General features: G+C 37.4%; 3 protein-coding genes and 2 non-coding genes across 5 annotated transcripts in view; 2 read left to right on the top strand and 3 right to left on the bottom strand.

Annotated features, from left to right (window-relative positions):
• Positions 1–343: 343 nt before the first annotated feature.
• On the bottom strand, positions 344–11,733 carry TCP1 (t-complex 1). The gene is made up of 12 exons (XM_026675249.2): positions 11,622–11,733; positions 9,271–9,356; positions 8,070–8,198; positions 6,403–6,500; positions 5,081–5,191; positions 4,720–4,901; positions 3,712–3,838; positions 3,027–3,202; positions 2,582–2,705; positions 2,103–2,295; positions 1,653–1,816; positions 344–674 (listed from the first exon to the last, which is right to left on the bottom strand). The coding sequence occupies exons 1-12, from the start codon at positions 11,689–11,691 to the stop codon at positions 458–460; spliced, it is 1,677 nt and encodes a 558-aa protein (XP_026531034.1). The 5' UTR covers positions 11,692–11,733; the 3' UTR covers positions 344–457.
• LOC113417089 (small nucleolar RNA SNORA29) lies at positions 7,640–7,775 on the bottom strand. The gene has a single exon (XR_003371570.1). It is a non-coding gene; the product is annotated as a small nucleolar RNA SNORA29 (small nucleolar RNA).
• LOC113417090 (small nucleolar RNA SNORA29) lies at positions 9,762–9,897 on the bottom strand. Its single transcript, XR_003371571.1, has one exon. It is a non-coding gene; the product is annotated as a small nucleolar RNA SNORA29 (small nucleolar RNA).
• Positions 11,734–12,711: 978 nt separating the features above from the next.
• MRPL18 (mitochondrial ribosomal protein L18) lies at positions 12,712–18,005 on the top strand. The gene is made up of 4 exons (XM_026675251.2): positions 12,712–13,756; positions 14,485–14,668; positions 17,270–17,504; positions 17,791–18,005. The coding sequence occupies exons 1-4, from the start codon at positions 13,690–13,692 to the stop codon at positions 17,956–17,958; spliced, it is 654 nt and encodes a 217-aa protein (XP_026531036.1). The 5' UTR covers positions 12,712–13,689; the 3' UTR covers positions 17,959–18,005.
• Positions 18,006–19,965: 1,960 nt separating this feature from the next.
• Positions 19,966–23,809, top strand: part of PNLDC1 (PARN like ribonuclease domain containing exonuclease 1) — a 36,635-nt gene continuing 32,791 nt past the window's right edge. Inside the window, exons 1-5 of the mRNA XM_087969382.1 lie at positions 19,966–20,237; positions 21,609–21,654; positions 21,755–21,828; positions 22,328–22,361; positions 22,463–22,586. Coding sequence (XP_087825508.1) covers positions 20,132–20,237; positions 21,609–21,654; positions 21,755–21,828; positions 22,328–22,361; positions 22,463–22,586 — 384 coding nt within the window. The 5' untranslated portion in view covers positions 19,966–20,131. The remainder of the gene's footprint in view (positions 20,238–21,608; positions 21,655–21,754; positions 21,829–22,327; positions 22,362–22,462; positions 22,587–23,809) is intronic.

Below are 23,809 nucleotides of genomic sequence, written 5' to 3'. Positions count from 1 at the left end.
TCTTTGAGAAGCAGAAGGCAGCCTCTACATACCATTTACACCCACCCTAATATTAACCCCTGCAGATAACTTCATCCTGCCTTTGAGAAAAAAAAGCCATTACAACTCTCCCCCCTGCTCCAATACTAGCATAAAGCTATGACCAGTTTGTATATACAACGGAGGGTTTTTGTATTCTGCATTATTCTCAGTAGCAAAATACTTACAAGAAATGCACCAAAAGCTAAGCGTTTGGCTGTAATTTGACTTTGTTAGTGGTAGCTACTGCTGAAATCCTCAGGTTTTCTCCAACCTCCTCCCCTTTACATTCTGCATTATAATACTGATACAAATACAAAATACAGCCATATTTCATTTATTTGCTAGTTATGCGGAAGTCTGACAACTTGCTTTCATCAACGTATTAGTTAATACAGACTTGAGAGAATTTCACAGGAATAGGCAAATAAAAATTCATTTAGTCTTCAATTGCTCCAGATTGAACTGCATCTTCATAGCATCCTCCTTTTTCACCTTTACTTTCAGGGTGCAACTTAATAAGATCATCAATTCGAAGAATAGTAATTGCTGCTTCTGTTGCAAACTTTAAGCTCTTTGTTTTGACTAGAGTAGGCTCATATACACCAGCTTGTTTGTTGTCACGTGGTTTCCCATTGATTAAATCAAGACCAATCCTTAAAAAAAAAAAAAAAGCAATACCGTTTTAAAACTGGAAAGTACATTTCAAATGTCTTTGGTATTCTCAAACTATGAACCTGCAATCAGAGATCAGCTTCAAATTTTTCAACATCAAATGCAACAAAAGTCAAATAGTACCTAGTAGTTCTCTGCAAGCACACAACTATTTTATTGCTTACATTTATATGCTGTCCATCCCATTGATCAGGCAATCCTGGGAGGCTTACAAAATGGTAAAAAAGTTAAATATAAAAACAGTTCAAATTAAGACTTAAAACCAAGGGGATGGACAGCATGAAGTTGTCTTTTATACTATAAACCACTACCAGTGGAGAGTGCAACTGGGCCCCCAAGCCATCTGGCAAAGCCATGTTTTAAGGCCATTCCAGAGAATGTTCAATAGAGTAGGAGCTATAATATATACTAAGAATAGGTAAAATTTAGCATTTAAAGATTGGGATATTCCAAATAACAATGGCAATTTCTGGTCAGGGCACACTGATTCTGCCAAGATTCACCTGTTTTCCAGAAGTTAATCCCCCAAAGTCAAAACTATTTGTGAAGTCCCAAGGGAAAGTTTGTTTCAAGCTATTTCCGGAGCATAACAAACCACTTCCAGTTTGGGGGATTAACTTCTTGGAAATTGCCAATCCATGCATGGAATGACTAATGTTACCCAGAAAGAAACTGGAACATTCTGGAATTATCAACACTACTCCACACATGAACATCTAGGTTTTGCACACCCAAAATATACCACTTCTGGTAAAGCTATAAGCCAACTATGTAAGACCAAATGCCAACAGTTAAAGTATGCTTAACCTTACTGTATGCTAGCACCTTAAAACTAGGAATCGTTTTGACTTAGGATGTTGAATGTTCATGCCCAATTCTGATTCATTCAACAAGATTAAGCAAAAATGCATAAAGGAAATCAATATTCCGATGTTACCATCAATTCTATGCACACTTACCACTTCAAATTTTTGCGATCTGGATTCACTTGAGCTTCATTGTGAAATGCTCTCAGCTTTGCAACAAGATCTATAGCATCTTGAGCAGCATTAACTGCTAACGTATTTGGAATAACTAGAAGAGATCTTGCAAATTCTGCTATAGCGAGCTGTTCCCGTGACCCCTAATTCAAACAAGAAAAATTCTATTAATATATTCATATATGATAAAATAACAGAGAGGCAATGAAGCTACACTTGCTGGATGTGCTGAAATGAAGACTGGACAGCCACCATGGATAAAGCTTTAATATGATCTGCACCAAGCAGCAAATAGGACTTGATAGTTAAATGGCCCCCTCCAGTCCCAGTTCTATAAATCTTTTCAGATATAGAAAGCGCTGAATGTTACTATAAGCCTTGATTTCCTAAGAAAAACATACTTTAAACTTTAGTTAACTAAATACTTACCATGCTAGTTGCATAATTTTCTAGATAAATGGAAAGTGCTGCTTCAACTGCACCTCCTCCTGGTACAACAGACTTTGACTCTAGTATTCTTTTGACCACGCAAAGAGCATCATGCAAAGACCTCTCCATTTCATCACACATGAAGTCATTTGCTCCTCGTAATATAATAGCAGCTGAGGTCCGTGCCTTAGTACTGTTTCAGAAAGACAATAATTTTTCCTTGTGAAATAATTATCAAATTATAAATCTCTAACCTTGAGGGTAGGGAAATGCTAGAATTCTATGTGTTCAAGTCCATCAACAAAGTCAAAGACATTTACTGCCTCAACATTTATAGGGGGACTAAAAGTAATCTATCCCACGCGTATAACTGCTCATACGATTTGAAAACAGCATGGCAGCAATTAAATGGGAAATATTTTCAAAGGTTACAACAAAATGCGTCCATTACAAATTATATAAGGTAGGTATTTCCTTACTTTTTAATTATAATCAATTCATCATCACAAATTCGTTCTTGAACCACTTCTTCTGCTTGTCCCAACATTGATGCCTCAAAAGTTTCTTCACCTTCCAGATTTGCCAGAGTAGAACAAACGATGGCTAATACAAAGTAAAAAAGATTTGACAAAATCACAATTTTATATAACTGCTAGTCTGAAGGAACAATAGCAATCTTCTACATCAACAGTCCCAGCCTTTCTGGTTCTGTGGACAGGCAGCAACAGCAAGGGGGGGGGGGGATTTGTTTTGTATACGGACACCTGTTGTGCAAATGTAGCTTTAAGCGCTTGTGCGCTCATCCATTGCTTGTGCAGCCCATTTCCCAACAGGCTGCGGACCGGGGACCCTTGTTCTACATAATTAAGCTCTGTATTGACAAGACATGTAACTGTGATCATATTTAGAGATGTCTGTAATTACCTCCAGAAGCCTTAGCAATGCGTTTAAGGTCTCTTTTTAGAACTCTGCGTACTGCCATAGCACCAGCATCAACGAAATATTTCAGACACATATCATCAATGCCCCCAGTGTTCAAAATAACATTTGCTCCTGTAGCCAGGATCTTCTGAATTTTTTCTTTAGTGATGTCACCCTCTCTGCATAAGAAAGTGCACACTGATTAACTAGAACTATAAACTTAAATTCAAGAGAATTGCAAAAGTTTTTAATTAGAATAGTTGAGAAGTGTGTCAAAATAATACTTTAACCATGCCTCCCTCAAAATTCAGTGTAGATAAAATTTCTCCATTGTTACACTGGATCTTTTGGTTAATTTTTGAGATTAATTCAAGGGAGACACTTCAGGATACTATTATTAGTAAATAAAAGAGGCATTACTAACTTTTAAAAATGCATTTACCAGGCATAGGAATGGTAAATTTCTTAACCAGATCTCGCAAATTATAGATTAATGTAGCTATTGGATATACTGTAGAAAGAATGATATTTGACAATACTGTCATATTCTTAGTCAAAATTTATATTCAAGATGCCATTCTCTTAATAAATGCAGAACAAATTATAGAAATATACAGATTTATTTTTGTTTCCTATTTTAAAGCTGCCATTTGCATCATTTTTGTTAAAAAATGTGTCTATAGAATACCTCTGTCTAATTTGATCCAGTTTTTCTGGGTCTGAGATTACCACCTGAACACCAAGCTTCATTTTAGTTTTCTGTAGGCTGAAATCAAGGCATGCAATTTTGGCATTAACTATTCTCTTAGGCATACCTAAAAGAAAAAGAGAAATGCTCTTAAGATTCTATATAAAATTTAATGCATCTAAAACACAGTGATACCTTCTTTTCATAGGTATCCTTCAGTTTATTTCTATTTACTTTAATAAGTATGAGTATAGTTTATAAAAACTTATTTGAATTTACTTTCCCAAATGGGAAAGAGGCCTCACTCCATTATAAACAGTGAGGCTAGACTTGAATAATCCATCTTAAAATACTTGAAAAGCTTCAAAGATTTTGAAGACATATCAATGCATACATCAAATGCATCATACTTCTGCTTAAATACTACTAAAATACAAAGTAAATATTTGGAGAGATCATCAAGCCATCCCCCTATGCAACCAACTTGCACAATCATCAATTTACCAGAAAATTTTCTTTCCAGAGAGTTGTATAAAAACCATTCTTGTGGAAACAAAAAGTTCCCCCATGTCTTCTGTTCACCATTTATAGATTTATAACCAAGAATTTTTGTGTTCCATTCTGAATCCTACCACCTTTCTCACTCTTTGAAATAGCACTTTCTATCCTGGTCAAATCATTTCAGGTAATTGGGGGGGGAGTTAAGTTTAAACTTATACCTAACTAAAGCCTTACCCTGATAGGGAAAATACAAACCTAATTTAGGAAAGCCATCTCCATTCAAGCAAAGGGGAGGACCATCTATCTGAAAATACTTACAAATCAACTCTATTGCAAATGTGTAAAATAATTTCAACCTCTATGTTGTTATACTATTTCTTCTAGTCAACTTATCAGTCAAAAATATAATTTCTAAAAATGTGTTTATATGCAGATATAAAACTGCATTAACTTTTAAAATTATGTCCATTTACTGTTTTACTTGGTGGGGGGGGGTGTTAATCTTACCTTGGGAGCCTACAACACAGTTTAATGCATAGCCATTTACAAGAATACTCTCTTTCTGACTGCGACCATGTGCCTTCAAAACATTGATAGAGCTGATAGGATAATGTGGTTGTCCCCTTTGATCTGTGTATTTTACTGCAAGTACAGCATCTACTACCATGTTGGCAAAGAAGTCACTGTCACTACAAGAATACTGTTAAGGTTAACATAATCTAATACATGGAATATAAATCCTATATGCCTCACAACAATAAGAATTACAAATGCTAATAATGCCATTTTTCTTCATAAATTAGATACTTCAGTCAGTGTCTAATTTCTACACAATACTCGTTCCTAATTTTTCTCTGTGAAAGGATACAATCCTATGATTTTGGATGACATTGATGTTTTTGCTGCATTAATAAGACAGTCTTTGCCCAACTCATCTGAGTTAATAACCAAATTTTCATTGATGTAGCGAACTGCCTCCCTGTTGAGGAAAAGAAACTCAGTATTTTCACAGAATCATCAGAATTTAATTTGAATGCTTCCAACTTAGAAATGTTAATTAAATACATATAATAGGAGTGTGAAAAACTTACTACTTCAGGGAATGTCATAAGTTCTATTTTCTTCCAGACTATATTGTTCTGGCCATTCTGGTGAGTGAACCAACTATTTACTTCTGAAATTTTCCAGAAGAAAAGAGAACTAGAATGTTCTGTCCCCCAAACTGTAAATTGTGTGCAGATTAGAAAAATAAAATATCTTAAATTTACATTTTCAGTGGCCCTGCATTTCCATGCTTTCTAATATTTTAAAACCTATCACTAAACATTTAAAAATACACACCTAATTTTTTAAACAAAGCATATCCTATCAGTAGCGCACTTAATCATTAAACATAAAAGCTTCAAACAATTTAAAGATTTCATGGGCAATATAGATCAATTCTGTATTCTAGCAAAAGCAGTTATACTGTCAAGATTGAGATATGCTGCCATCATGACAGATACATTAGCAGAACACCTAGATCAATTTTATTAAATTTATATACTTTCCATCTCATTAACAAATGACTCTGGGCAGTTTATAAACATCATAAAACAGAGGTATAAAATATTAAAACATTAACTATGAAATGAACCAAAATTAAGAAAGTTAAAAACCAGGACCAAAATACTGTGGAGTAGTTATAGACTAAAGGATAAAATGGGGACGATACAAAAATTGTTCCCTGTCAATGAAATTCAGACCACTGTCACCTAACTTGCTCCCAAACCCTTATGCTTTACTGAACCACAAGAGGGATATATGTAGCACAAAGAATTCTAACCAATCTCAAATTGTACTGTAACCCTCAAACATAATGACAGTAACAACAATCCTTTCTCTCCATTGGTGAAGGGGAAAATCTGTACTGGCAAAGCACTGTGGATTTCATCTTTTACTTGCTCACTCATAAACACCTGCTTCTATCTACATCCAAAGCTAGCTTTCCAGTTGCTTGTTATTGGGGCAGATAACAGCACTCCACCATCATAGAACTCTTAGTGAAAGGGCTCTATTTGTCAATTACCTCATGACTGATAGGAGGCCATCAATATTTGAAAAATGCTATATTGATTTAAAAATGTATTGGCTGAAACTTTGAAACTTAATTGTACAATTTCTCACTTGAAGTAAATCAATAGGTCTTACTTGCAAGCAAGACGATATCCACTAATGACAGAAGTCGGATGAATTTTCTGTTTCACCAATTCATCTGCATTTTTCAAAAGTTCTGCAGCAACAATTACCTATGAAAGACAACATTTAATTTAAAACTATTTCTGTGAAAAAGTTATGTCCTTGATACAAACAGTAAAAAACAAAACAAAAATAAAAAACCCACATAAATTTCACTCCAGCAAAGACATTCTTGAAAAACTTACAAGTTACATTTGCTTCAGGAGGCAGAGCTATTCAATTTACTCTAACACATGATTCAAGTTACAGGTAAATAGAACTTTTTGTTTTGAATACTGTTGAGACTGAAGTTCTGTAGAACATCTCATTTTCTTGGAAATTTTCAACATTGAAAGAACTATATTATATTCCCCATGATCATGGAATATAATCAAAAATTAATCAGAAGCCAGGGAGATAGGATGAACCAGCCAAGACAAAAAATAATCTGAAAATAATTTTGCCACATTGAAGGCAAGGAAGTGCACTGGCCTTTAGTTGACATTTTAGATGCTGTTGACTAAAAGACTGAGCCAGAATAGCCAAGAACATTAGCATGTACTTGTAAAAATATCCCAAGGGGACCTCTCTCGGGAAGAACTACTCTAGTTACCTTAGGAGACAACATTTTCTGGATTTAAATTCTGGCATCACAAACTATTTATTCCATCATTAGTGTTTAAAACAATTGATTATGTGTCATCCGTTTTTAATTAAATTGTGATGTTGATCACCTCACAATTAAACAAATACATGCCTTCTTTTTCTGAAAATAGCCCTTGGTTAGTTATAGTAATTGGGATCAGGAACATTGTCACTAAGTGATGTGGTCATAAAAACACATTCACATGATCATGCCAACTTACAAAGCCATTTCCAGCTGCAGTTGCTAGGTGAATCCCATGCAGTTGCAGCATCATAGTCCCATGATCACCATTTGCAATCTCCTGCTGACTTCTCCATTGACTGTGCTTGGTGGAAGCCAGCAGTGAAGATCATAAATAGTAATCATTTAACTCCAGGACCCTGTGACCATTGTAATTTTGAGTCGGTTGCCAAGTACCCAAATCATGATCACATGATTGCAGGGGACACTATGACCATCATGACTTGAAAAACTGGCCATAACTCTCCTTGTTCAGCATCATCGTATCTTCAACAGTCGCTGAACAAATACTTGAGGACTACCTGCTTAGAGTTAAAATTATTCTATAATATGTTCTGCCACTTCATATAGGAAAAAGATATTGTTAAGTCTTCTCCTTCAGACTTTGGCAGTTATTCCTTTATCCCATAAGCATAGCCATTTATTTTGTAGAAGAAATAAATGGTAGTTAAATGGGAAAGTTTTATTTCATTTTTAGAGGCAAACTTAAGTAGCCCTGAAAATGGATTCAGAATTTAGTTTCTCTGAAGATACATCATACCAGTTCTTCGTATCCAAGTGAAACTGTATTTTAACTGAAGAAAGTGCTAGAGCTAATTATGCTGTTTCAGTACAATACTTTAGTGTTTGCCATTGTTGAAAGGGGCACAAGTTAATTTCACATACTTGCATTATAACATGTAAGTTTTAAATACTATTAATGCTACTTGAATGTTGACACGGTCATGAGAGCATATAATATACCAATACATACCACAGAGGTAGTCCCATCTCCAACTTCTTTGTCTTGCAATTCTGCTAGTTCACACAGTACTTTTGCAGCAGGATGTTCTACCTCCAACAACTTCAGGATAGTTGCACCATCGTTAGTAATGGTCACATCCTAATATTCCAAATACACAATAGTCATTCATGTAGCTTAATATCAATTGGGATCATGTAGCTTAATATCAATTGGAATATAGGTAATTGCCCTTTAATTAGTGATGTATTTAACTATTTATCCATCATATAATTGTCTTAACAATCCAACTGTAGCTTAATCTATGCTCTAAAACCCATTTTTTGTCAATGGGCCTGGTGACTATAAATGGAGACAAAGCCAATCAAGTGGCCAATTCAATTGTTGATGCCATGTGGGGTGGGAGTGGAGGGGATTATATGGTGGTTTTTTAAAAATTTGTAACCCACCCAGAGCCACCTATGTGAGTCAGGTGGCTATATAAATGTATTAAAATAAATGTATAATATCCTACTGTCCTTATTAAGCTCTAGAATTAGTATTTAGTTTCACCCCACCCCTTTTTTAAATAAGTAACATACCTAATCCTCCCTCCTCTTCCTATTTTGCATGCAACCAGTACCCCCTGAAATGGGTTAGGCTGACTGTGACTGGCTCAAAGTGATAGAAATTATTTTCCTGTTATGGAATCATCAGTTTGAAAGTACCTCTATCAAACTGAAGCCAAAGAAGTACCCCTCTTTCCCTGTAGCAAAGGAAAAGAGAGAGAGAGAGCATGCATGCCATCTTTGGATCATACCTGGAATACTACTGGCCAAAAGTTTATTTTTATTTTATTCTATTTGTTTCTATTTTAGAAATACAGTACAAGGCTAAAAATAAATGTTGACTTAACGAGGCAGTCCAATAACTGCTACCAAGGCTTTTTTTTATACTAGTTTGGCTATTTGTGAGATTTTGGAGTATCTTAGGCTACTTTTTTGACACCTGTGTGAAGACTACATACAGATGTAGGGGTAAGGGATTTTTTTCTTCTTTCCCAGATCAGGGAGACATAAATGGGAATGCTGGGGTGGAGGAAAACCCTGCCTATCCATCCTCCGCCATGTTACTTGGCACCTTGAATAGAATGACTCAGCTTTCTATTTTTAAAATTAAAACAAATTATTTTCTATTGGTAGTTTCAAAAAAAAAAAAAAGAAGATCTACTTACACCAATGTCATCCACCAGCATTTTATCCAAACCAACTGGACCCAGTGAACTCTTTACAATATTGGCAATTGAAGCAGCAGCTGTAACTGTTTCAACAAAACAGATTTTTTTTTCTTCAAAAGCAGAATTGTTTCCTAAAATTTTAACTGATGGAATTCAAGTGCTAAATATATGCTTTTAAATATTTTAAAAATAGAAAATAGATTTGGGCAATAAAACTGGCAATTACTACTTTGTTTAGGTTTTAACCACTGTCTCGTTTACACACTAATATATTTGTAGTTGCATTTGAAAACAGACTGTATGCTGTAACTTATACAAAGCAGTTGTTTTATACACAGGCCATAGTTTGTGATCCAACCATTCAGTTTATCATAAGCAAAATTTAGGCCATTATGAAAATTTTTATGGAAAATTAACTTCAGGTTCCTTTCATCAAGTACCAAAAAAAGAACATGATTCAATCTTAGAAATATCGTACTTGTCTTTGTAATGCTTTGTTCTGCCATTTCATATAGAAAGAAGCTGGTATTCATTCTTCTCCATCAGACTATGACAGATATTTATTTATCCCATAAGGATTATCTCTTATTTTGTAGTGCAAATAAGAGGCAGTACAATGGGACAGTCTAACACCTAGCAATTTATTCTGGAACTATTTTAACAAGAGAAGTTATGACAATCCAGTAGATTGAAATATAAGAGCATCCTTTTTTTAAAAAAAAAACAGCCTCTCATACATACTTGGATAATCAAAATCTATTTTTTAAATTGTTTAACACTAAAACAAGATGCATAAATGCATATCACCACAGGATCCAGAATAAAAGAGACAGCATTTACAGAAGTTTTCTTCTCAAACTTGTTACTCATAAGTAAAGCAGTCTCATCGTACAGCTGGTTTCTTGGTTACCACATGGAAACATGTTGTTTGCTTAACACTACAAAAGTGGTTTGTCACTGTCTTAAACTTTAGAACTTTAATTGCAATTGAATCCTGAGATTTAATAATCAACTGAACCCAGTCCAGTTATTTTCTACAATAGCCTGGTTCTGCATATTATTTCTTCCAGGAACAGAAAGAAAGAGACAGATATTTAAATAGAAACTGTGGCAAACCCCTTTACAGATATGTAGGTCTCTGAAATGTATTTTAGAAATCGAGGCACGTAAACACCTCTAACTTCGGTAGAAGAACTAACATTCTTCATGACATATTTTGATAGGACATAAAGTAGTATCTGACTCTGGAAAAAAAAATGGTGTAAAAGTTAAGGACCAAAACACTTCGGCTATAAAGCTTACTTTTAAACAGCTGAATATATTCGCTATGGTTTCTACAGCAATTTTAAAATGCTCAAAGGCTACTGATAACTTATCTTCTCCCCCAAAGAGATTCTGCATCCTGGCGTGCTTAACAACACTGCTTCTCAACCACCAGTGTACTACACGTAGTTCTCCCCTTACGACCACAATTGAACTCAAAATTTATGTTGCTAAGTGAGAAAGTTGTTAAGCGAATTTTGCCCCATTTCATGACTTTTGCTGCCACACTTGTTAAAGTGAATCACTGCAGTTATTAAATTAGTAACACGGTTAAGTGAATCCGGCTTCCCCCACATTGACTTTCGCTTGTCAGAAGGTCCCAAATGGGAATCACATAATCCCAGGACACTACAACAGTCACAAACGTGAGTCACTTTGCCAAGCATCCAAATGCAAATCTCGCAACGGTCACAAGTGTGAAAAATGGTCACAAGTCACTTTTTTTTCAGTGCTGTTGTAACTTCCGACGGTCACTAAGCGAACTGCTGAAAGTCGAGGATACCTGTAGAGGGAAGCGATCCAGGCTCTTAAGCCTGGACCCAGTCACTAAACCCACCCATTCATACGGGGCGTGACTCAAGTTCTCCCACGTGGGAATCAGGGATCACTTGTCAGTTGCGCAGAATCGGTCCGCGGTTATCTCAGGTCTAAATGGAGCCCAGCCAGAACCGAACAGGGGAAAAAAAATAAAGGACTGGATTGTTCCTAATGCGGCCCCTTCTTCCTCATCCTCTCCTGTAACACCTTCTTCCCTTTCGGGTTAATCAAGCACACGTGCGAGCCGGCCGGCCGGCCTACCTGCCGGCCCGCCAGCAACCACTGCTTCCGCCGGGCCGACTTCGCACCCAGACCCGGCCCCACCCTACTCGGGACCACGAGTTGAGGCAGCAACGGCCGGTCTCGTTTGGATGCCCGCGCCCACCTTTCCACCCGCCGCAAACGAACGGCGGAGGAACCGTTAACTCTCCGGCGACTCGAGCTGCGGCGGCTTAAGGGGGCCCCGAGGGAAGCTTTCGAGAGTTTACCGTTTTGTGTCCGGATGTTGTCGCCGGTGCTCCGCTCCCCAAAAACCGCCAAAGGCCCCTCCAGCGCCATTTTCCCGGACAAAGAGAACGAGGCCGCAACGTGCACGAGCCTGCAAGGGATTGCGGACGGCGAGGCGAGGTCTTTTGGGAAGCTCCGCCCCCTCGCGACCTATAAGCTTATCGGTGGATTAGACACGACTCAGTCGCCCGGGAGCGTCGTAAAACTAGCGTGATTTGAAGAGAAAGGAAACGAACTTCCCCTGCTCGGCCCGTCGGGTCTTGGAGGACGATTGGTGATCGGGCAACAAACGACCCGCCCTTTTTTTCGAGGAACAACCAATGAGAACAGACGGGTGGGGTCAATGCGTTCTAGAAGATTCTAGTGTGGGTGACAGTAGTCGCTTCTCCTTCAAAGGGCGTATTAAGCGCTGCTGCCAACTGGCGGGCTCGCCGGTTTAAAATAAATAAAAAGAATGGTCTATAAAAAGAAACAGTCAATGTTGTCTTTGTTTCTTATAACAGCTGATGAAAGCTGACCGAAGGGGTCCATTTCGCAAAGGCTTTTTAAAACTCTGAAATCAGGGAAGCTCGGTACATAACGCGTTAAAAAAAATGCGCAATCACATGGTCTGTCTCCAAGGTTGCACGGGATACGAATGAAGTGTTTCCTTTGGATCTCAAACCCACAGAGATAGGAAAAGGAAAAAGAAAGGAAAAGCGGCGTTTCAACAGTTACATACTTAGAGGCAACTGGACTTTTTGGTTTTTCTTTGAAGACGTTTCGCTTGTCACCCGAGAAGCTTCTTCAGCTCTGACTGAAACGTCTTCAAAGTTCAGTTGCCTCTTGAAAAAGCACCCAAGGGCAATTTCAACCGACACATAGAATTTTTGCTCGATTAAGATAACACTGGATGTTTTTCCAATATTGGGCGAAAAAAGCAATGCTATGTCTCAGCAGAATCACTCCCTCAATATTGCAAATTAAAGGGGTTAAAATCGAAAGATTTAAACGAGGGGCCTTTCAAACTTGGCAGCTGTAAAGACTTGTGGACTTCAACTCCCAGAACTACTCCTCCAGTCATGTTAGCTCAGGAACTCTGGGAGTTGAAGTCCACAAGTCTTAAAGCTGCCAAGTTTGAAGACCCTTGATTTAAACGTTTTATAAGTTATGTACTTCCATCTTCATTATGATAACTGGGAACCAGTTCGGTGGTGTAGTTAAGGCATCAGGCTTAAAAAGCATGAGTTGTGGTCCTGCCTTCGGCACAAAGCCAGCTGAGTGACTTTGGGCTGATAAAACGTCACATTCTGTAGGAGGTTAGTGGACATCAATAGTTGTTTATTGCATTGGATTATCTCCAAAGCACCAGGACAAGGAGTAACGGATTTACTGACACTAACAAATTCATCCATGTTTTGATGTAAGGTCTCCGCTTGTTTGCACTTCACTTAATTTTACTTCTTTTAGAAGCCTCTATATACCTATAAAATTTGCTGTTGAACACCATCCATAAATCCAGCGATGTTCCTCAGAATACGTTGAGGTCTTTTGATTTCTTTAAAACCCACCATTCGCAAAAAAACAAAGCATTAATTAGAAAAGAATATTTTTAAAGATAACTCCGTGGATTCCTAAGGCGTGGGTTCTTGGGCACAGATCAGAGGAAATAGCATAGGAAAACATTGCTGTATAGAGAGATGATGGAAAAGTTCCTGATAGCAACGTTACTATAGCAACGTTTTTCAAACATGCCGGTTGGGCAATGCTAAGAATTAAAGTCCTCGTATCTTAAAGTTGCCAAGTTTGAAAAACGCTACTCTACAGTTACAAATCTATAGCCACGTTCATTTGCATTGTTATTGGCTTATAGAGCTATTCTAGAGGAAATGAAACGGATTAATATGTGGCTGACCAATCAGGCTTTCGATTTCCTTTTTTCTTTTTTTAATGAAAACCGAAAGAGACCATGGGGAAAAAACATGCAAGGTTCAACAGAGGAAAAGGTGGCGCCCCCCAGCTTCTTGTAGGTCCGGCTAGGTCCCTTCCTGTTTAGTTTTCCCAGGCGCGATGGCGTTCAGGAGGTTGGCTCCGCCGCTGAGCAGGGCGGCCAGGACATTCGAGGAATCCGAGCACGGTAGGCGACTCTTTGAGTTTCAGATTTTTGGTTGGAGAAGCACGGGTCTTTAATATGACATTCAGAAACGTAGGGAAGGAGACTGAAGGGTTAAGTCAGCGAGGGGTTTTCTCTCTTCTAACTTTTTTTGCAGGGGTCTTTTTCGGTACAGTAATATTATTTTTTGAGGTTGAATCCGAACAGCGGATTCTAAAGCTACCCTCTTGGAAGTAGGACCCTTTCAAAGTCTACACAAGAATGCAGCTCCTGCGATTACCAAAAGATTTTGACAGGCAGCCATCCTTAGCTGCTTACTTTCTGGATGGTTTTAACTTGAATTGCAAGCAAAATGCTGAATAAAATTATGATAGTTGTACTTTGGGGAGCATTAACTTAAGGGAGAAGGGTTTGTTTTGCTGTAGGTGGTGGGGGGCCAATCTAGAAATAAACATTTTGCAGTTAAATAAACATTTAAGGGACATCTTTGCAGCCTTTCTAAATCACAAATTAGAAACGATGTGCCAAGTATTCTTTAATGAATGGGAATACAAAATGTATTGAGAGTTTAATGAGATTCAGCTTGCTTAAATCAACAATATTAAGCATTTTTATCTGTTTTCCTTATCCCCACTTCACCATCAGTGTATGACTTTAGTACATTTATATATTATACTGAATAATCTTTTTGTATTCTTGGTTGTTTTCTAAGTTTTTTAAGCATACATTTATTTTTCTTTATTTTCTTGCAGGAGTTAAATTTAATTCTTCTGTTCCCAATCCCATACCTCTTCCTGATGAAGTGGATACAAGAGAAAATGAGGTTGTTGCTCCTGAATTCACAAATAGGAACCCACATAATTTGGAAAGATTGGCTATAGCAAGAAAGGATCTAGGCTGGAAAACCTCATGGCCAAAACGGGACTATTGGTACAGGTAAATTAGAACAATGCAAAAACAACCTATGTTCAATAATATAGAATTTCACTTAATTTTGAAGAATTCTTTTTATCAAATATTCTATTCTGAAGAGGGCAAATACGTTGTCGGTGATACTCATGTTGTCGGGCTCTCAATCTTTTCTGTCTTAATGCTCATATGAATCTGTAGCAGTTCGTTTGCTTTTTGATTGATTCCAAATTCCCAATATTGATATTTGAGCTTTTTTTGACCACTAGTTGTAGATCCCTTTTCATTATTATTATTTAAATTTATATTGGGCCCTATGCCCAGTGATCCTGGGTGGTTTATAAGTTATTTAAAACATGAAGAGGATGACAAAAACAAGAAACAAAGAAAAGAGTAAAAATGGCAGAATAACAAACAAGCTGGAAACAAAAGCAAAAGCAAACAACCTAGAATAAAAGGAGATTACCAAAGGCTTGGATAAAGAGCCTGGTCCCTTGGAAACACCAGCAGAATGGGGAACATTCTAATCTCAGAGGTAATCTCACAGTAAGGGTGTTGTGACAAAGAAGGCACACTTCCAGAGTATTAATGGATGGCATTGTTTAATTGAAGGACTTGGAGCATGCCAACCCTGACAGATTGAATCAGTTGGCTAGATATTATGGGAGACAGATGAACCCTCAAGTAACCAGGCCCTATGATATGTAGTACTTTATAGGTAACAATTAGCACTTGAATCACACCTGGAAGCAAACTGGCCACCAATGCAGCTCGTGAAGCAGAGGCATTATATGGGCATACTGAGATATGGTCATCATTGTTTGTGTCACTGCATTCCATTAATTGAAGCTTCTGGATGGTCTTCAAGGACAACTCCATGTAGAGTGTATTGCAGTAGTCAAGCCATGAAATAACCAGGGTGTGATTGATTGTCTAAAGAGCTATTGTATTTTATTCCTCTATCAGTTTGCATTATAAAGTTCCCTACTCTTTTCTGCCTGTTGACAGCAATGCCTTCTGTGAATATAGCAAGTTATAGAGCAACTCACATAGGAAGCCAATATATTGTATTTTTAATTCACTGGAAATTTCTGCACTTGCTTTACATACAGTGGTTCTGAACCTGTGATCCGTGGACCCATGGGATGGGTGCAATCTCATCACAGGGGTCTGCAAAGGCTTGAATAAATATTATGATTTAAATCTTAAGTCTTGAGGGTCTATGGCAACAAAAGGTATTTAAAAGGGTCCGTAGTACCTTTCAAGAAAAAGTTGAGAACCACTGTTACAGTGCAAAACATATATTTTCACAGCCTGTGGCACCTGCCAAATCATGAAGTCTGTTGCAGTACAGGAGTCCTCGACTTACAACCACAATTGAGCCCAAAATTTATGTTGCTAAGTGAGAAATTTGTTAAGTGAGTTTTGCCCTTTTTATGAACTTTCTTGCCACATTTGTTAAGTTAATCATTGCAGCTGTTAGTAACATGATTGTTAAGTGAATCTGGCTTCCCCATTCCGCTTCCCAAAGGTCACAAAAGGTGATTGCATAACTCTAGGACACTGCATCAAAAATATGAACCAGTTGCCAAGCATTCAAATTTAGATCACATGGCCACAAGGATGCTGCAATGATCGTAAGTATGAAAAATGGTCATAAATCACTTTTTTCAGTGCCATTGTAACTGAACAGTCACTAAACAAACTGTTGTAAGTCGAGGACTGTATTCCTGTTTATAGTGTACATTTGAAACATACTTCAAGACTGTACAATTTACCTTGTTTAAAATAAATTTGTTGATACTTGAGATTTCTGTCAGGACACAGAACATATAGCCTGTAATAGTCCACATGTTATTTCAGCCATAATGTTTTGAAATTATATTTATTTTCTTGAATCTTTTAAATTCTGTTTCTGATTCTGCCCTCTTTATAGATGCACTAATGAGATACCTATGATGGAAAATATAGTTAAGGGAAACAATTATTGCGCTAAAAATTGAGTTTAAAAGTAAAGGTTTGTTTTTTGGGGATCTACAAGAGCCAAAGAGACTTGGAGTTCACTTGAAGTTTCCGCAGGAAATCCTAACTTAGCGGCAGTTCCCATTTATTTCAGAGGAATGATTCTGTTTTCATCAGTGCAGCATATATGCATGCAAGTATGCATGTTAATTCATTTGTAATGGCTTTTATGCCAAAGTTGCCAGAAGTGTTAAGTAGCTTACATCCACCAACACATAGAATTAAAATCAATAAAACAAAATGAGCAAGTATTACAGAATTTAATATTTGATATGCCATCTGCAAGGGATAGATTAGTCTTCAAATCCCTCAAATGTTTTGTTGAAAAGCCATATATGTTTGACCTTATGAAAGCCCAACAAGAGGGTTGTGGTCCAATTATCCAGAGACAGGCTGTTCCACATAACGGAGGCATCATTTTCTGTTTATAATTAAATTAATGTTTGAAAAGGGAAAGAGAAGTTTACAAATAATCCGAGATATGTAAAATTTCAAATATGAGACATAAGATTTACAAGTACAGAACTATATGAATTTTTGTTATTGTGGGTGAATTTCTCTGATAGTAAAACAGTAACATTTTGTTTTTCATATTTAACCATTCAGGTTACGATTGGAAAAAACCCAAAAACATGTGAAAGGCTACATTGAACATTACAGTGGTCATATTGTAGTCTCTGCTTCCACTCGCGAGTGGGCTATTAAGAAGCATCTTTATAAAACAACCGGTGTGGCAGCATGTGAGAATGTGGGGCGTGTATTAGCACAACGTTGTCTTGAAGCTGGAATCAACTTTGTGGATGACAAGGTTATAATTCCATGGGAAAAACATGGCGAAGGGGCAAGTTGACTTTGTTTTTCTTACTTTGGTTGCTACTTATCCTACATTTTATGTTCTTGACCATAATATTGCACAGCTTACTCATAGCATGGTTTATGGCCAAAGTATTAAAAATGTAAATATCAATGACTGCTTAATGTCAGAGTTGGCATACCCTCTTAACATGAGAATTGCATTATTTGGGAGGAGAAAGGAATTAAGAGAACTGTAATTCACTGTGTATGCTGAAAGTACCAATGGAACTGACAAAATTAACAGTTGTGTCTTTCTTTTTAAATGAAAATAGCTGAAACGTTTCAAGCAGGCTATGACTGAAGGTGGTGTTGAACTGAAAGAACTTGAAAGAATTTATGATAAGTATGGTAATAAGAAGCTTCCCAGAGAAGTACAGCCTCAGAAGCCTGCAGTTCCATCCTTGGAGGACAGTCAATCACATACCGCTCTTAATACATAATACCATTGAACCTTTCTATATTAAATAAAAATCCAATAAATATACAACTGCTGGTGACAGTTTTTTGTTTGCTTTCTCATTAACTATTTTCATAAAATATAACAGTATAAAATAATAACCTGCTACAGGTGGTTCCCTAGCCAATGTGTCTATATCTTTTTAAGAAATAAATAGCCAATATCATTATTTCTCTTTAAAAATAAATGGTAGGTCTGGTGTGCACTCACTCACCTGCAGTAACGAAAGGCTCTTTTATTCCCTTTTGCTTTTTAAAATAAACCACTTGACTGTGATGGGTGATTTCTTTTAATGGTAGAAAATTGTCTTGTTGCAAATATGTATATATCAGATTTCTTTTGACAGTGTTTAAAACTTTCGTTGGTCCACAAAAGTGATTTAATATATTATGATCCACTTACTGGAAAACGTTGGAAGATGGTGTTCCAAAATTCATTCTGGACCTTAAGCCAGGTGGGATTGATTAAATTCTAGCAGAGTCTGGCACATTTTCTGCTGAGTCTGGAAGTAATAGGTTTAGTCTCTGTAACAGAAACTTGATTAGGACTATCAACTAACCTGCTCTGCAGTATCTTCATTTGTCTCTTTTCTAGCAAAGTTTCCCTCATAAAACAAAGGATAAGAGATACTCGGCATAAAGAAAAGAGATTTTATTTGGATTATACCACCATATCAAGTTACTTTTATCTTGCTCTTTGGGGGAGGGGGAATCTCACGGCTATTTGTCTAGATTGCCCATCATGACCTCACCCCTTTCCTAAGAGGTCTGTAGGGGGCGTGCATAAGCGCACCAACGTGCCTACCGTCCCTGTCCTATTGTTTCTCTTATTCTTCTTTTATTTTTCTTATATGTACCCATTTCATGTATTCACAACTATGTATACACTTATACTTATTATCTTGTAAACAATTGGCAAATCAAATAAATAAATAAAATAAAATAAAAAAATAAAAAAATAAATAAATTATTACCATGGCTTTCTGGTCTACTCAGAAGATACCATTCAAGAGGCCTTCTTCATTGCTGCAACTAGAGAAGTTGGTTAAAGAAAACAAAATACATATGATTTTACCTCATTCTCAAAGACTGTGTGGACACAATATATCAGCAAGATACTACATTAAGTCAAGGCAGTGCAATTTTTATTTTAGAAAGGTAATTAAGCAGCCCTTAATTGATCTTACAGTGCCATTTAAACATCTATTATGAGCACAAAAGGAGAAAAAACCCTGCAAGAATACAGGTAATCGTAGATTTACAACCACAATTGAGCCTGAAATGTATGTTGCTAAGTAAGAAATTTGTTAAGTAAGTTTTGCCCCATTTTATGACTTTTCTTGCCAGGTTAAGTGAATTGGCTGTTAAATTAGTAACAAGGTTGTTAAATGAATCTGGCTTACCCCTTGACTTTGTCAGAAGGTCGCAAAGGTGGATCACATGACCCTGGGACACTGCAATGGTCAGTTACCAAGCACCTGAATTTTGATCACATGATCATGGGGATGCTGCAAAGGTGGTAACTCTGAAAAACTGTCATAAGTCACTTTTTTCAGCACCAGTGTAACTTCGGTCAATATATGAACTATTGTAAATCGAGGCCTACCTGTATGCAAGTATATGATTTATCACATATAGCTTTATGTACACCAAGAGCTTATGCACTGAACACAAATTCCTTGTGTGTCCAATCACACTTGGCCAATAAAGTATTCTATTCCTATTCCCATTTCATTCTAGGTCCAGAGTCGCTGAGTGTCATGTGGCATAGAAATTCACTCAATATTAAGCTTAGCCTTATTTCATACTTAAATATTATCGAACTCAGAATACCTACAAGGCAAAAACACGTATATAACCCGGTTAATTTTCTAAATAGCCGATCTGAATTTTAGCCAATAAACGTTTGTTCAAGTGGTTCCTCGGCCCCTTATATCAGCGACGGAATCTAGGCAATCTCCCAAGCGTTGCTTTCCTAGACGGACAACGAAAAAGCACCAATGACCGGATTCAGACAATCATTTCCAGCGATCGGGGAAGGCGGAAAAGTCTTTAAGTGCGGAGGGGGGACGGACGGAGTAGCAAATAAGGCTGGTTCCGCCCCCTTCAGCCTCCAAAGAGGAGCGGGAAGTTGAGCCGCAAAGGCAGGAGTTGGCCATGCGGCGGAGAGAAAGCAGCGTGGGCGGGATGGATGTGGGGGCAGCGCAGTTTCCAGAAATGTTGCCTCGGTTAGAAGAGCTTGTCCTGGGCTGCGACTTTGTTGGTGAGGCAGGGATGTGATATGGAGGGTGAAACCTTTCCCATCTTTAATAGGTTAACTACGAAATTGGGGAGCCCTGTTGTTCACACACGTCCACGCTTATTTATCCGTGTTAACTTTGGTCTCAGCTGCTGTACGGATGACGCGCTCCTCCTTAAACTTTGAGAGGTGTTTTTAAATGGAGAAAGCTGTTATTGATCCCAAGGAAGTTGCTGGATACACTTCAGGGGCTTACCAGGATCTGGCTACTGTAGATGGGGGACTGGATCACTGACTGGATTCTCACTTGGCCCTTTGGATGACTTGCCGGCCGGGTTATGGAGCCAAAAGACGACATGTGAGATAGAAAATAAAACACACATCCAGCCAATGTAATTTGTACACCATGATTATGTAAAATCAACTGGCTTGTTAAATAGCTGATGGAGCAAATCATGGTTTAGTATATGTGATCACAGTCATGATCTCAACCTACTTTACAGGGTTGTTGTAAGAAGGATATAAGAAGAGGATGTAAGCAAGGTTGATGAATATTATGAAAATTGGTATCAGTATGCTGCTGTATGGATTATGCCTTCTGATTTTGGAAAGGTCATAAATTTGTTATTGTAGAGAAATCATTGCAGAGCTCTTTTATTTTCATCCTAACCAATATGGGATTTTGAGAGTTGTAGCAAGATCAGTACAGCATTTCCTTAACAGACTTTTAAGTATTTAATTCCAAGAAAGCTCCCAGGATTATGTTGTGTCCAGTGATACTCTGCAAGAGGAGCAAAAATATTGCCTTGTTTTGTGGTTTAGAAATAAGGTATTTCCTAGGGCAAATGTTCTAAATTTGCAAAGTTTGCACTTAACTATTCCCCAGTAAAATAAATCCTTTAGTCATATTTTTTCCATAGTGTGATTATTTGAAGAGCTCTGATCTGGCATCCTTCCTTCTCTATGGCATTCCATATCTGAATCTTATAGTTTATAGTAGAAGGGTTGCTAATGTTTTAAATTGACTTATAAAGACAAGAATTTTACTCCAACTGATAAAAAATAAAAAGCACATTGAAGGGTGTATTAAATGCATTACCATAGAATACTGAGAAAATACTGCAAATGATGGACAAAAATCTGGTGTGGTGCATTAAAATATTTATAATTGAAATCACTTTACTGATCATGGAGAAACCCCTCAATCCCTGTTTTAAAGTTTAGGAGCATGTTACTACTATACCACACACACACACACACAATTTATTAATATATTCAGTATGAATTATGAATAGCATAAAAACATACATAGGTAAGATTGAGATATATGAATTAAATAAAACTTTGTATTCATCATTTAATAATAGTGGAAGGCACATGTTCTTTCTATTGCAGGCCTTGATATGGAATTCACAGGTTTGCATTCTGACAATCAGCCTAGGTAAGCTTGTTGAAATAAATATATTTTCTAGTAATGTTCCCATAGAAGTTAGAAAGATGATGAACAACATGGAAATCTTTCATATCTTTCTTTTCCCCAGTCTCTTTGATTTACCTGCTGAGTGGTATCGGAAAGGCAGACAGAGTGTTCAGCGATTTACAGTGAATCAACTTGGTGAGCTCTTCTGGTTTCTAAAAGATAGGTTTTAAGATTGCTTAAAATGTGGCAATCAAAAGTTAGAAATCGTATCTGAACTAAAATCCCTTTCAAGATCATCTTAATTTCTCAAAAAAATAATAATCTTAAAAGAATACATTTATATACCTTTCCTCTTTCCCAAATGTATTTTGAGATATATCTATTAAAGGAACTTTTGGGGGGGGGGGGGATTAAGCTACATACAGTATAAGAGTGCAGTGAATGACCAACCCCTATGAAGGCTCATGGCAGACAAACTACCCCACATTCACCCAAGATGTTAATTCACAAATCCCTTACACATAAGACCAACACATTTGCTCCCAAATAGAACATAATCTGATGATATATACAATAATCCATAATCCATTCCTGAGGATGCTAGTTAACATAGAAGTTGGGCAAAAAACCCCACAAAGAAGACTCTGTGATCAGCATATTGCTGCGCAATAAATTGAATTTTTTCCCCTGTTAGGTTTGTCCATATTTTACAAGGGGATGTCAAATGAGTAAGTAAATTGTTTCATTGTCAATTATATTTATCTGATGATAACTTTCAGGTCTTCCCTGCCAGTTAGCTAGCCTTAATTATTTTTGTTAATTTTTATAGGTATATTGCACATTCGTATAACTTCTTCCTGTTCCCTGCCACATTTGGCCAAATGGATTCCGAGTTCTCCTGCCGAACATCTAGTATTCAATTCCTGTCTCATTATGACTTTGACTATAATAAGGTATATTTTCTTTTATTTAATAGATAGGCAAGAATTTAAGTAGGAAAGAAACTAGATTTGGGCTTTGCCCTTAAAATGCTGTTGAAATGCAGTATTTTATTTTATTTATTTATTTGATTTGTTAATTGCTTACAAGATAATAGGTATAAGTATAAACATGAGTAAGAATACAGGAAATAGGTACAAATAAATGGGGACAATAGGACAGGGACGGTAGGCACAATGGTGCACTTATGCACGCCCCTTACATATCTCTTAGGTATAAATATAATAAAATATATTTTCAACATTTAATTTCCAGTTGAATGGTATAGATTAGGGGTGTCAAACTCAAGACCCACAGGCCAGTTTCAGCCCGCGGAGTGCTTAGATTTGGCCTGTGGGGCCGTCCTGAAAACAGCAAAGGACTGGCTTGCAGTGCCTCTGTAGTGAAAACGGAGCTTGCAAGTGCCATGTGCGGCCCTCCCGGGCTCTGTTTTTGCTGGCAGAGGGATGCAGGATGTCAAGCTGGCCATGCTCACTTGGCCTCCCGAGGTCAAACACAACCCTGATGCAGCCCTCAATGAAATCGAGTTTGACACCCCTGTTGTAGATAATTTTTATCACTGTCAATATCTCAGCCCCCCTTGAATTGTTTCATTCTTTCTGTGAGGTCAGAACAGGGCTCCTGTCTCAGGAAAGAGAAGATCCAGCATTTGATGAAGACTCCTAGTAGGTTTGTAACTGGCCAATTCCCCAGAAAGATGTCTGGAAGTTGAGTTACGGCAACTGGACTACTTTTCTTTTTTTAGTTTGATATGTTTCACTGCTTATCCAAGTAGCTTCTTCAGTTTGATAAGGAATGAAATGTTTCAAACTAAAAAAGAAAAGTCCATTTGCCATGACTTAACTTCCAGAAACTCTTATCTGGATAACTGAGAATCTTCTTCAACATTTCCACCCCCGAAAGACCATGGTGAATGTAGGGTAAGAGGTTAATAATGGGATGGAAAGTTTAGCATGGGAGGTAAGAGATTTTAAGGATTCTAAGCGTACTGATTCTCTATCATTCTATCTAAGTAGAATAATTTAGACCAGCCTTATACAGGAGTAAATGGTTCCTTTCTCCACCCTTTTTGTCAAACGGCTTGCAACACTTTAGAGCAGGGGTGGGCAAACTACGGCCCGAGGGCCACATCCGGCCCGTTGGTCTTTTTAATCCGGCCCGCCGAAGATTGGTACAG

Source organism: Notechis scutatus, chromosome 1, assembly GCF_049901735.1.
Source record: "Notechis scutatus isolate UNSWTSFEM ecotype Mainland chromosome 1, rNotScu1.2, whole genome shotgun sequence".
NCBI lineage: Eukaryota > Metazoa > Chordata > Lepidosauria > Squamata > Elapidae > Notechis > Notechis scutatus.
The sequence above is the reverse complement of the archived record's forward strand: the minus strand, read 5'-3'. Positions and strand labels throughout refer to the sequence as shown.

Bases quoted from the DNA above. Each gene is read 5' to 3' on its own strand.
- TCP1 (XM_026675249.2), bottom strand. From the start codon at position 11,691: ATGGCGCTGGAGGGGCCTTTGGCGGTTTTTGGGGAGCGGAGCACCGGC. The intron at 6,501-8,069 runs GTATGTATTGGT...TGTCTTTCATAG, and splicing joins GAGATGGGACTACCTCTGTG to GTAATTGTTGCTGCAGAACT. The intron at 3,839-4,719 runs GTAAGATTAACA...TTTTTCTTTTAG, and splicing joins CTGTGTTGTAGGCTCCCAAG to GTATGCCTAAGAGAATAGTT.
- MRPL18 (XM_026675251.2), top strand. From the start codon at position 13,690: ATGGCGTTCAGGAGGTTGGCTCCGCCGCTGAGCAGGGCGGCCAGGACA. The intron at 14,669-17,269 runs GTAAATTAGAAC...TTAACCATTCAG, and splicing joins AAACGGGACTATTGGTACAG to GTTACGATTGGAAAAAACCC. The intron at 17,505-17,790 runs GCAAGTTGACTT...AAATGAAAATAG, and splicing joins GGGAAAAACATGGCGAAGGG to CTGAAACGTTTCAAGCAGGC.